A 14,565-nucleotide genomic window follows, 5' to 3' on the forward strand; every position below is an offset into this window, starting at 1 on the left:
TTTGACACGGTGCAGGAACCCTTAAAAGAGTGACATGGGGAAGAAGCATCATTTTGTATTCTTAAGTATGAAGCTTATATAAATGAGCAGATTCATGACATACAACACACAACTTAAGAATTCTCAATGCATGAAAGAAACATGGACAATCTGTTTAGCAAGATGCAATTCTGGAAAATGGTCTGAAAGTACTATGACAATAAGTAGTAAGTACTGATTTGCGCCTTTATCTTGTTATAACCATTCAGATGTTACAGCATCTGCACATCACTGTATCAAGTTCCTTTTCTTTTCCTCCTATCCTAATTGCCAGAGAAAACTGTCCGTCTTCTCAGCAGTCACATTTGTGTGACTGATGGTTTCATCTCTATTACCAGAGGAGTGGAGATTGACCCCCTCCACCACATGATTAGCTATTTATGACAGTTCAGTGAGGTAAGTAATGTTGGAAAAATATACTTCTATTAGGTCATTACTATTTATGGTTAAAGAAAAGTGCACCTAGCATTAAAGGGAAGCGATTCAGTTTCGGCAATGGTGTAATTGCAAGTAAAACCCAACATAGAACATGCATCTCCATAATGGACTCAGATCTGTGCGATCATAACAAGACTTTTATCACTGGGTCTTAATGCCAGCTCACTGTATTCTGCCAGTTCTAGCACACAGCCAAAATATCTAACAGAGCTAGTATTGTTACAGGGGAATGCACAAGCTTGGATCTGCTAGCTAAATAAAGATGGCGCCTGTCCAGGACTGGCAGACGCAATGTCAAGATATCCGAGCAGATTTCTAGCAAATCAACAGCTCTGTCAGCCATATGCGGATCATTGTTATACTGACTAAAAGACTTGTCCAGCACCCGGAGTGAGTCAATGAATGTCAAATGCCTTTAATACCAGTACTATGACAGGTCAAGGGACACAAGTCATACATGGTTGACAATACCAATTCATAGCATATGAAGGTCACTAAGACATACAAAGAAAAAAAAAAACACACAAAAAACAGCTGTACCTTTAGTTCCAGCGTTTCTCCGATTTGGCAGGTCCCCTCTAAGGCTGCAAATGTACAGCACTGCTCTCTCTCCTACTAAAAAGAATCTCTTTCAAACACACTGAGGTGGTGACAATATCCCATCTTAGAGATCTTCCCATCCACAAGAATAGAAAGTTCACAGAGCAAATGGACAGACAGCAGCACTGTCTGTTTCAATCTGGCAAGTGGTAGTAGGAGAGCAGTGCTAGACTCTTGGAGCCTTTGAGGAGACCCCTCGGATTCAAGGCACTATAGTCAAATCAAGCTTTATATTTATCAGATCTTAGTGAATTAGTGAACTCCCTGGGAATTAGTAACATCACTGAGCTACAGTAGAGGCTGTCACAGAGTGCCGTCTGTCTCTGGTCCCTAGTGAATTTATAGGCTATTGTTTAAATATTGGTACAGTCCCAAACAACGGACTCCTCCACTGTAAGAAGGCAACAGCCAGACTTTAAATTACCAACTTAGGAAATTTATTCTGTAATAACATCTAAGGCATCTCGCCATCCAGCCTTTTGGATCCAAACGCCCAAATTCCTTAAAGTTTACTTATTTAACGTTTTACTTACCATCTAACCAAACGGTTTTCAAATATCACAAAGCGAGCTGCAAAAACTCTGAAAATGCATCAATTGGTTATACTTATTCCAAATTACTACAATAGTTTCGCCTTTACATTTGTATTCCTACATGCCTATTGCTATATTTGGCTGATGCATAAACTTGTGTAACAGGGAAAAATGTCCTATTTCATCTTAATGTTCATGGTAGAAAACGTGATTTGTACGAGAAAAACATTTATAACTAAAAAAACAAAACAAAGGGAAACTAAACTTAACATACAAAGTGACTTGGAATGATTAATATTGATATGAGTAAGTATCCTGTGATAAATTATCTACATTGTGAGTGAAACTGGAAATATTAAGAAAGACAAGTGTTTGGTGGAGACCGACCTAAAAGAAAATTAATAAATAAACTTTCTTTAAATGTTATTTATTTTTATTTTATAACAAAACAACCCTCTGCCCTCAGTCACTACATAGCACATCTGCTGAACTGAGGCCTGCTTCAACCAGGTGACAGTCAGTCCTCTAGGGATCAACACCTGGGAGAACAATGAATAAACACAGTAAGCAGTGCAAGTGTGCTGAGGATATTGACTGAATGAGCTTTCATGCTGCCCAATCACTGTTTGCGCGGTTTTACATATTTATTCATTGTTCTTCAAGGTGTTTATCTCCATTTTGTTAGTCTGGGATTGTTTTAACAATAAAACATTTTAGTGAAGCTTTTCTTTAATGTAAGAATTTCTATACTGTCACAAACATAAATACAAGTCCAAGACATTGTATACAATTTTATCTATCTCACAGAAAGCTATTCTCCACAGTCATATTATGGGGGGAATTCAATTGACCGCGTTACTCTCGAAAGTACTATACGGCCTGCGTACTAGTACAGTTCATACGGTAATCTTAACACAGATTTCTGCTCACGGTACCTGGAGCATTAAGAATTACCGTAATAACAGTAATATTGTGCATTATAAACATAGTAACGGTAATAGTGCGCAGGCCACATTACTTTTGAGTGTAACGCAGCCAATTGAATTCCCCCCGAAATGTGTAGGTCTGCTCTCCAGTAGGCCTACTGACAGGAACTTTGGTGGGTTTAGGAACAAATACTTCCCCATAAAGAGAACCTCCATCAAAAGTATCTTCAGGTCTGATAAGCTCCCAAATATTGGGTAGGTTAATAGGATTATGATTAAATTAATCCTAGTGCGTGTGTTTATGCGTGTAGTGGGGAATATAAATGGTCAAATTCCACTGGCAGGGAATGATGTGAATAATTAAATATGATCTGTAAAGCACTGCATAATATGTTAATAAATATCACTGTGATTATTTCTTTTATATTTAATTTGCATTTTTGTTTTTGCAATTACATTTTGTAGAGTAGAGTAGCATTTACAGCTGTCTGAGCAGCTGCAGATAGTGAACAGCTAGTCTGACTTGCAACAACTGCAAACCGAGAGTTTGAGAGGTAAAAAGTGTGCCCCTGGCACTGCCATCTGGGTTGTGAGGGTTAATTTATTTTAAAGAAAATAGTTAAATTTAGTTTAAAAAAAATAAATAAAATAAAACACAGCAAGGGAGAATTTCTGACAGTCCTGCTAGGAAATAAGCATATGGTAGAACATGAACTGCACAAGATAAAACAAAATCCCAAAAATGGAACATGTCTCAGTGATCTAGCTCCCATCACTATATCCCATCTATCAGTGTGACACTACCACAGTGTAACTATGGTGTGATCTAATTTAGTATTCACACTATACGGCTAAATGATCTGTATGTGCAGAGTTTAATATACATGTATTTTTATGCTGCAACATACAGTTTTGTACAATAAGAATATCGTGCATTTGCTGTTAATAAAGATCTCTTTTAGGACTATTGATTTTCCTGCCTTGGCAGTCAAGGGGTTAAGCAAGTCTACAGTCTGAAGACAATAGGTCCCAAGCATTGCCAGACATTACAAACACTGTGAGGTGGGGAGTCTGGAAGGAAGTGGCAGGGAGGAGAGGTTGTGAGGCTGACTGAGGGAGAAAAGCTAGAGGTCTGGCCCTATGACCCGAGAGTGCCCTCCCCCTGCAAGTTTGCAGTGATTACTGCAGGGTTTATAGATCATTCACAGGCTGGAACCATAGGAAACATGAAATGGGAAGCCCTGTTCGATTGTCAGCTTTCTGTTCTGTCAGTTTGAAGTTTGCTGGCTGTGCTCCAGAGTGGGACCAGGCTGGGAAAACACTAATCACATTACATGGAAATGGGCACTTCAATACATCTCAATTGCAATTGTCACCCAGTTTTCAAGTCTGGAAGGAAAATGATTATTTTGTGTTTTATACAATGCTTTCAAATTCCTTAAACATTGCATAGCATAGATTAATAACATAATGAAACAGAGAACATTGATGGCAGATAAAATACCACTTGGCCCACCGAGTCTGCCCTTTGTCTCTTAATAAAGTGTATCCGATAGTTTTAAGAATGCAGCCTTGTCAATTCACTAGGAACCAAAGCTATCACTGAGGCATTGTGAGGCAGCCATTTTGTGAGCTGAACCAATATTCATAAGAATGCACTTTACTGGATCACTCAGGGATGAGGTTTTGTAACATACCATTCAGCAAGTCATCTGTGGTAAGTAAATCATGAGAGAATAAAAAAAAATGTGTAAAAACACTGCTAGTTTTACAAGTGAATAGTGTTATGTAAAAGTTGAAGAATATTTATAAAAAGTTTGATGTATGAACCTTCGTTTTGTACAGAAGTGCTTTTGGCACCACAATCTTGCCACAATGGCACGAACAGAGTAACAAATCACGATTGTGCTATTCAGGGACTGAACTGCCATACCTGTAAACAATCCCAATATCCACTGAAGAGTCCCAATTTCAGGTAACCAATATGGGTATGAACTTGGGTGTGGTTTTGGCAACAGGTGTGCCCTGCTCCTTCCACTATCGAACGCTCCTCACTTGCCTCTATTCCCCTTTCTCATGTTGCAATTGCGCCAATTGCATCTACTGTCTTTACCCATGTACTAATCAATTAAGGGAGTAAACCGTACACTTGTTTTCTTAAATCTGTTCTGCTATAAACATCCAAATGATCCGATTGGCTTCTAGTCCTCACCCATCAGACCCATTGGTTTTGCCGCCCCCCTAAATTCACAAATATTGGGAGGGTGGGGGTGGGGGCAGACTTAGATGCATAACATGTAAAATAAAATGTACAAACTTATTACAACACGTCATTACTTCTGCTAATAAACACAGATGGTTAAAACACAGATGCTTCAGGAACTGACTTACCAGACAAAACAAATACGGTTTATAAAGACAGATATACATTAAATTCCATAAACACTAGAATTTATATACACACTTTTTGGCAAGCTAGCTCTGAAATATGTTCCTGTGACAAAACACAGACCTCGGAAAATAGCAAATCCCACCTTGTACAGGAAAAAAGGATAATATCTAAAAATGTAAATTAAATAAAGATACATTTTAACTTTTTAAAGATATTAGTTCCTTAAGCACTGCTGTTTTTGTTCTTAAAATCTAAAATTGCCAAATTAAGATTACTAGTATAACACATTTTGTGTTCCTCTAAACCGATACCGAAAATCACCATATAACATAAAACAAGCAAGAAAAGTAATTTTTTTTAAAAAAATACCTTTAGTTTGTTCTGTAGCTAAATATAGAGAAATACACAGCACATGGAATTTCATGAAATTAAGCAGTGAGCCCTCAAAATTAGATTTTCACTCACCAATTAAAAACACCTATTTTGAAGAGTACACAGCCAATAACGTTTTATTGTGCATCAGACCTTTGCCAAAAGTTAAATGCTTCTAATTATTTCTCTCCTACCTCCACCCAACAGCTATATATTGCCCTTGTACCTCCTGGTCCACTGACAGCTACACTAGAAGTCTGCAGAAAGTATGCACAAGATTACGGTAACAGTCTTAAAACGCCACACACATGGTTTGCGTTTCAAAGCTTGTGGGCAGCACGGTAGCGTCGTGGTTAGCACTTCTGTCTCACAGCACTGGGATCATGAGTTCAATTCCCGACCATGGCCTTATTTGTGAGTAGTTTGTATGTTCTCCCCGTGTTTGCGCGGGTTTCCTCCCACACCCCAAAAACATACTGGTAGGTTAATTGGCTGCGAACAAATTGACCCTAGTCTGTCTGCATGTGTGTGTGTTAGGGAATTTAGACTCTAAGCCCCAATGGGGCAGGGACTGATGTGAGTGAGTTCTCTGTACAGCGCTGCAGAATTAGTGGCGCTATATAAATAAATGGTGATTATGAAAGTTTTATATTTGTAAACATACCACATATTAATGCAAAGGTTTTAGGCTTAGGATACTAGGAAATCAGTATAGTTAATTAGTTTAATATAATTTAAATTAAAGGAGAGGTCTTTAATATATTTTTCAAGAACAACTGGCAAATCAAAATTGGTCAAGGACTATTTGTTTCTTAAATCATAGAATACATTATAAACCCCTTCAAATTGTGGGGGCTGCAGTATAGTTTTTTTCCTCATTTGTAATTGGTCCACCAGGATCTACCATGAAACAAATGAATAATGACAAATTTACTATACACATACAGTTAATGATACCAACAAACAATTTGCCAGCTAACCTTGCAGCATGCAGCGGTATGCAGACTCTGATATGGCGTAGATGTGTGGCGGCATCTCATGGCGTTTCTTCCCTCGGTACATCTCGATGATGTTTTCTGAATAGATAGGGAGGTTCTTGTAGGGGTTGATAACTACACAGAACAACCCGGAATATGTCTAGACACAAAGAAAGAAAATAACCATAATTAAAAGATCGCAAACGCTGTCTAAGAGGCCTCTACCGTAAATGACTAATATAATCCATTTGTGGTGCAATGACAGTCACAATAGAACATGGTATTAAGTCTGAAGAACATCATTATGCTGTTTATCAGACCCCTCATATATAGCAAATGTACAATATATTATATTTACAGCAAATAGAAAGCTTTCAAGTACAGAATACCACGGCCTTTCACAAAGTACCACATCTAAAATTCATGTTGCACTGTATAAACAAATGTATATTGAACACTTTTTTTATTGAGCGCAAATCTGTACAAGCTGACGCCTTACACCTCTCCCTTTGCCCCTCCAGCCCATGTCTCCCGACATTCACACCCTCTTCTATTTCCACTACATTACATTCTAAAACACTAGACTCACCATTGGGTTAAATTTAAGCTTTAGGTAAGTCTGGTTTATGCATTTGTCAATTTGCTCACGCTTATTGGAACAGATTTTTAGCTATGCTGATATAGTAACTGCTATTTCTCTAAACAGGCATATTGTGCTTCTTTTTTGCAATAAAAGAGAACAAAAACAAAGAATACCTATAAGAATAAGGCATTCTGTATCCAGAACCCAGAAGTCTGACTAGACACCTGCAGCTCATATAAGCAGCAGATTACTTTGTTCCAGATAGAGAAAGGTAGATATGCTTCTAATTGACTTGTGTAAAAATTTATGTTGTGCTTGTACACAAAACAATTGAGCATATTATTATCTTTAATTTATAAGGCGCCATAAAGGGTCTGCAGCGCTGTACATGACATAAATAAATATGCATGAATACATGCCAAAAGATATACCTTTTCAGAAAAAATAGATGACATAAAAACATCAAGACATAGTGCTTATTCGAGATACAAACAGAATAGCCTCTCCTTACAGCCAACTGACCTGATGCCTTTCTTACAAGAAATGTATATGTAGCTACATTATGGGGGTAACTGACCCAGAAAAAATCATTTCCTTAGTGTGAGGCTAGATTGACAACAGTCATAATGAGTGTTTTATTCTGCCTTCTGCTGGATCAAAAAGTTTTGCATTTTACTATTTTAAAAGTATAGGGAAACTAATAGTACATACAATCGCAGATCAATAGCTTGCACAGACGTCTTCACATAATTATTTGTGATGCTCTGCAAAACGCACCTAAGTGTACACTAGGTTTAGTGGTTCTTTCACATTGCAATATCAATGTAAGAAATACCTTCAAATATAAAAAAAAAAAAAGAGGGGGTAATTCTGAAAACTGGTGGGCACAAACAAGGTGCTGTAACCTACATCAGACTGGGTGTTCTTTATAGTATAAGTAGAGAGACAAAGGCAGTGCTCTGATTGTGTTGGGTTTTAGCAAATAATATGTTTTTTGTTTTTCAATGAAGGACATAACCCATGTTAGTCACAGGTAACCTAATCAAAAATCTGACAGAACAGCAAGATTATCTACTTAATCCGTAGTCCAGCATTCACTAGAACAAACTCTGTACATGTATGGCCATTCTCTCCCACTACACCTGGGACAATAAATATTCTGCATGTTCTATGCATGATTTCACACTACCACATGGTATACAGTATCCCAGGGTACTGGGGTCCACAGCACCAGCATGATTTATTTACCATCACAGCTATCTGTGGCAGAGGCTTCTTTCCTGTGCTCACTATAAACAATTAAATCAATCAGCAAAACCCAAAGCTAATATGTCACATGTATCTCTTATCTTCCTTCCACAAGCGTCATTGTGCATTTATTCAGGACAGGCAAACCCAATGGGAGGGGCGGTATAATAAAGATGCTGAGTGTCTGCAAATACAGGGCTTCTTACCCTGATGCATTCTGGGAGGGGAAAGCAGCTAATCATAGACCATGCACAGAACAAGGAACTATATGATTCAAATGGTTGGGGCATGAGCATGCAGACTACATATCTCTGAATGCAAGCTCTCAGGGCAGGGTCCTCTCCACCTATTGTCTCGTGTCTGTCTACTGTGTCTTCCCTCATGTCCTTGTCATGTTTTCTGCTACGTTCTACAGTGTTTTATTCACACTCACATATGCTATTTATATGTAACTATTTTATGTATTTGTCATGTCTTATCTGTATTTGTATAATTGTCTGGCACTATGGAGTCTGTGGTAAATTATAAATAAATAATAATTTAAGAGCAGGCACAAGTAGTAAAAGCATTCATTCAACAAGGCAATACAAAAAGGGCCAAAATATTTGTCATGTATTTTTGAGGATACATCCCCTAAAAACAATTGTCCAAATACCAGTCTGCCCTTTGCTACAGATTAATGCAGGTAAGGTAAGTTAGAGTGATGGCTACAGAATGGGGAACATTTTTAAGAGCACCCTTTAGAAATGGCAGCCAGCAATACCATACAAGTCAGAATACAGTTGAGCGATGTGATGCAAGCATAACACAAAGCTTTGCCCACCCCATTCAGTGTGCGGGTGGATTCATTCTGCAACAACATCTCGCCTCTCTGATATAGAACGGGTCCAGCGCTGCTGAGAAAACACAGTGTGAATTTTCTGGTGTTTACTCAGAAAATTCTTTCTCCATCACGAAAGGTCCCGGCGTACACCAGAGATGTGTGGGAATGTTCGAATGGAACCATTTTTTCAATCTGGGGTTGAGTAAATTCAGTGCACTTATTTTACTCCTTCGCCTTGGTCTTTTATTTTTAATATGTTTTTAACAATGACAGCAGAGAGATACAATACGGCTGCAGTTATGAGACAAGCATTGCATCTCGTAGTCTCTCACTAGCGCACTGGTTATTGGCACACCGCCACGCCACTTATTAGGCTGTCAGATTAGGTTGCTAGACAAATTCGCATGTTCATTAGTGGAGTATAATACTCATTCCTCATAATGTGCTAATTAATAGCAGATCTGTTCATTCTGCAGAAAGCACAGGGTTTACAGTGAATCGGAAGCACCAAAGGACCAACTAACTTCGCCTCTGTAATTTAGGTAATAGGCAATAAAATGATACTGGAATCTTTTTAGGGCTTGTACACACAGATATTTTAAAACAATGCTAATAGTGATGGACAAAATATTCAATTAAAGTGTAAAAAAAATATAAAATTTTACACATTCAAACCAAATAAATAATTTATAAAAGAACATTCAAAGCTTCCCTACAGTGTTCAGTATGGTGAAACGTGTCCTAACAAGCGCTTAGCATGCACTAAATGAATGTTCCTACAGAAAGTCATTGAATTTTTAATGAGCATTTAACGATTGTCACTGGTGCAGGAGACAAAAACTGACACAAAGCGAAGGTTTGCCAGACAGCAGGTGTGTATACATCTATGCGACTTTCTTTGTTCAGACAGACAACGTCATAACATGTGCAATAAGCTTTGGGAACATACACTGAACACTTAAATAACTCCTATGTGTAAGTGTTCTTACATTTTTACAACTAAACGCTTTGCTTGCCCACATGAAATGCCATTTCACTTAGTTTTATCAACTATTGAGATGTGATAAAGCTGACTGGCTAGAGGTTGGCCTCGCCGTGTGGATGTTCTATATTCACCTAGTGAAGTTTAGCACACAGTTGCAGGAGACTTTGAAGTAGGGAACAATATTTCCTATGGCTACTTTATTTTGTCCCTGAGTTAAGAGCGGTGTGATGACAGCAATGCTACCACAGTCAAAACACACTTCCAGGGCTGACATATAAACAGAGCCCCAAAATTTATTATAGCACTATCAACATTATTCCAGAGAGGACAAGGTGAAGAATAATTTGAGGATTCCCATGATTTTAATGCCAATTGCTAATCTCTCCGCCGTTAATTTCCGTTTTCTCATTATATTGATATCACTTGTGTGTATACCCACTGTGTCACCTCAAGAGCCTTACACAGCAGACAGGTCTCATTTGCGGATATCTTTTGCTCTATTCACTCTGAAGGTCTGTGCAGTACCCTCTGTGCTCCAATAACAGAGCTGATCAATTATATCTTATCCACCTTTACGTATAGCACAGTGAAAAATGGTAATGCACTGAAACTAGAGACACGAAGCTACAGAAAGCTGAAACTTAATGTAGAAATATTTATTCAAACATTACAAATTTATAAAGTTGAATCAGCTAGGTAGGCATGGGTGCCCTGCGACCAGCGGGGCCTCGGCTAGGCAGGCATGGGTGCCCCGTGACCAGCGGGGCCTCGGCTAGGCAGGCAAGGGTGCCCCGCGACCAGAGGGGCCTCGGCTAGGCAGGCATGGGTGCCCCGCGACCAGCGGGGCCTCGGCTAGGCAGGCAAGGGTGCCCCGCGACCAGAGGGGCCTCGGCTAGGCAGGCAAGGGTGCCCCGCGACCAGCGGGGCCTCGGCTAGGCAGGCAAGGGTGCCCCGCGACCAGCGGGGCCTCTGCTAGGCAGGCAAGGGTGCCCCGCGACCAGCGGGGCCTCTGCTAGGCAGTCAAGGGTGCCCCGCGACCAGCGGGGCCTCTGCTAGGCAGGCAAGGGTGCCCCACAATTAGTTAGGGACTGTAATACACATAAACAGACTAAAAACGCTTTCTAAATTAAGAAATTTAAAATAAAGATAGGGCTAATCATCTTTTTTTCAAGCAGCATCAGAATACAAAGGGCTAGCAATTGTGTTATTCGCACAGTGTTGGACTTTCCCATTCCTGTCACCACACCAGCTTACTCTGAGCAGTGCCTCAGCAGCAGCTCACATGCACTCATTTCTAGAAAGCAGAATAGCGCTGTTTTATGACATGTTTAATTTGTCCCTAGTTAGTGCTACAAGAATGACTCAACTTCAGGAGCTTTGCTGTCATGTAAAAAGTAATTACTAGAAAAAAAAAATCCTGCTCTATAAAATTCTGCACATAAACGAAGCCTCTCTCTGTTTACATTATATAAACGGAAAACATGTGCCGACTATCACTTAACTAGCCGATCCAGCATACAATTTATGTAAAGCTGTAGGATGTAATCATTTGATTGAACGACTGAGGGAGATGAGGAGGATGTGAGGCCAGGTGTGCAGGAAGACTTATTTTATGTGTGCGCACATATAGAAGTGACAAGGAAAGACACAGAATGAGCAAGAATAAGCAGGAAAATGAATGTGCTTAGAAAATATTTATGGACAGAAATGTGAAAAAGTCAGGGGTGGGCAAGAGGGGAGCTCAAAAAGAAGAGTAGACCAGTGGTGGGCAAGAGAGGAATAAGGGGCAAGGGCATTAAACCCTGTCTGTAAAATACTTTTCATCAACATTCCATCCTTGTTATTCTATAAAAAGTAACTTCTTCCAAAAATCCAGTGCTCAATGTAACCATTTCACTCTTTCTAAAATGTGAAATTCAGTAGCAGACGCAAGACCCTTACTGACTACAAATATTACATTACCTAACAAATATCATTCACCTTCCTCAGCTCATTCAGGAAACTCTCGCTGAGGGTTCATCTATGCTGCCTAAATTACCAGCCCGTGACCGCTTAAGTTTGTTTTGGCGCTCAACTAAGGACTCACAAGAGCGGTGGAATGAATTTTAACATTGTAAACGAGGCATAAAACAGAAAATATAAGAGGGATGGTACTGTAAATGATAAAAAGGAACTCAGGTGGAGGTTGCCAACAGAGAGATATATTTGAGATGGAGTCTAACATTTCTTATATTCCATCTTATCTTCCTACTCTACTACCTGTCCTCTTAATCCTATACCCTGAGAAATCAGTCAATTCGTCTACTGTGCTCATCCCAACCTTAACTAAAATAATGTAATCTTTCTGTCTCTACTGGTATCTTTTCGTTATTATTCCAAGCATGCAGTGATCTCTCCTATTCTGAAAAAAACAAAATACGGACCCAAACACTATCAAATTACCGCCCCATCTCCCAGTTCCCATGTCCCTCCAAGATTATTGAGAGAATTGCTTACACTCGCCTCACACAACCTATTGTACCCTCTTCAATCAGGCTTTCGTTCCCAACACTCCACAGAGACTGCAATGACTAAGGTGATCAATGATTCGACTACTGCAAAATCAAAAGGCAATTAAACTCTTCCAATTCTACAGGATCTCTTTGCTGCATTTGACTCTGTTGACTGCTCTCTTCTCATACAAATGCATATCCTGGTTCCTATCCTACCTATCTAATCTTTCAGTGTTCTGTTTCTCTGGATCCACCTCCTCTCTGCTTCTTTTATCAGTTGAAGTACCAGAAGGCTCAGTCCTAGGTTCTCTTCCTCATCTTCCACTTCTCTTGGAAATCTAATAAGCTCCTTTGGACTTCAGTATCATCTCTATGCGGATGATACCAAAATGTATGTATCCTCTCCAGCTCTCACCATCTGTGTTGGCCCGCGTTACTGACCGTTGTTCTGCCATTTAATTTTTGATGTCCTCTCGCCAACTCAAGTTCAATCTTTCAAAAACAGTGTGAAGAGTTAATAACATTCCCACCAGCCAACAGAAGTTAGATACCTGACATTTCTATTTCTGCTGACAACAAATCCCATCCTGCCTAAGTCCCGCCTAAGTGTAATGCTTGACTCAGAAGTATCCTTTGTTCCCCACATCCAATCTATATCTAAATCTTGTTACACATATCTTAAAAATATTTCCAGGACATGCACATAAAATACTTCTAACATAAAAAGGCCATCGACACATCGACAAAACTGCAACATCATACATCTCCCTCACTTTTCTCAAAATATGTCCCAACTTGACAACTCCATTCTTAACAAGATCTGCGTTTCTCATTCACACTCATTACCTGCCCCCATTCCAGTTACAGGTCTTTTTCCAGGCTGCACCCACTACATGGAATTCCCTCCCTCGCACAACAAGACTTTCATTTTGTCTTCAAGCGTTCTTTGAAAACCCACCTCTTCAGATTAGCTTATCGAACTCCTCAACCACCCTCTTACCTACCTAAGGTACCTTATTACCTCCCTCTACACAGTTCACATAAGACTTGCATTTGTTCTTTCTATATTCAATCAACCCTCAGACCAACATTGCTGTATGTCTGGATCATGACTGGATGGATCATTAGGCCCACTGAGCACATTATACCTCTGCAATTTGGCTGGACCAATATCCATTTGTAGCACTTAACATCAAGTATCAAACCTATATTGTCCTATAGCAGGGTTTCCCAAACCCAGTCCTCAGGGCTCCCCAACAGTGCAGGTTTTCTGGATCACATGTGACATAATTAGGACCACCTGTGGATCTGATACAATGTGTCAGTCAGTAATAAATACACCTGTGCTCCAGCAAGGAGATATGGAAAACCTGCACTGTTAGGGAGCCCTGAGGACTGGGTTTGGGAAGCCCTGTCCTATAGATTGTAATCTTGCGAGCAGGAACCGCTTACCTCTCTGTCTGTCTGTAACCTCCAGTCTTATATTATTAAGGTGTGGTCCCAATTGCAAAGAGCTATGAAATATGCTGTTGCTATATAAATGCATTTTATTATTATTAATATTCGTGAATGTTGCAGGCAATGTTAAAATCAACGTAAAACGACTTATTGTCAGAAAGTGTATCCATTTACTTACATTTTTAATTTTTTGGACTGATTTGAACGCCTGTGTGTACGTTGTGTGTATGTAACCTTACCACCACACTACCCTTAGCATTACTCTTCCTTGTAGTCAGCTTCCCAGCTGTAGTCAGCTGGGCAGTTTTACTGCACATCTAGTCTCTAGACATAAACCAGAGGCATAACTTGACTAGACAGTGTGTTGAGAAGTAGGGGCATTGGTCACAGAGTCACATATATTTCTAGAAGGCTCTTGTACTCATGTCTATAGTTATTTTGAACACTTGACATTTTCAAAGACAAACACTGTGCTGCAGCAAAACACGCAGTCATTACCACTCCTGAGCAGACAGTGTTGCCTATAGCACAATGTCAATACCAATGTGCCCATACCACTGTGTATGGTGGCACAAGAATTGCAATGGGTGAATAAAAGAAGAGATATCACCAGAGCTGACTGCTGTGCCTAGACACACAGCAAATCAATAAAGGCAAAGAAAACCAAGTATAAGACTCTACCCTACATTCAATAGCATA

The 14,565-nt window shown here is 39.6% G+C and overlaps 1 protein-coding gene across 2 annotated transcripts in view; it reads right to left on the bottom strand.

Moving 5' to 3' along the window:
- Positions 1-14,565, bottom strand: part of MYH10 (myosin heavy chain 10) — a 107,175-nt gene that overhangs the window by 81,182 nt on the left and 11,428 nt on the right. For both annotated transcript variants that reach the window (XM_075216940.1, XM_075216938.1), the window contains exon 3: positions 6,281-6,437. In XM_075216940.1, coding sequence (XP_075073041.1) covers positions 6,281-6,437 — 157 coding nt within the window. The remainder of the gene's footprint in view (positions 1-6,280; positions 6,438-14,565) is intronic.

Source organism: Mixophyes fleayi, chromosome 6 (assembly GCF_038048845.1).
Source record: "Mixophyes fleayi isolate aMixFle1 chromosome 6, aMixFle1.hap1, whole genome shotgun sequence".
Classification (NCBI taxonomy): Eukaryota; Metazoa; Chordata; class Amphibia; order Anura; family Limnodynastidae; genus Mixophyes; species Mixophyes fleayi.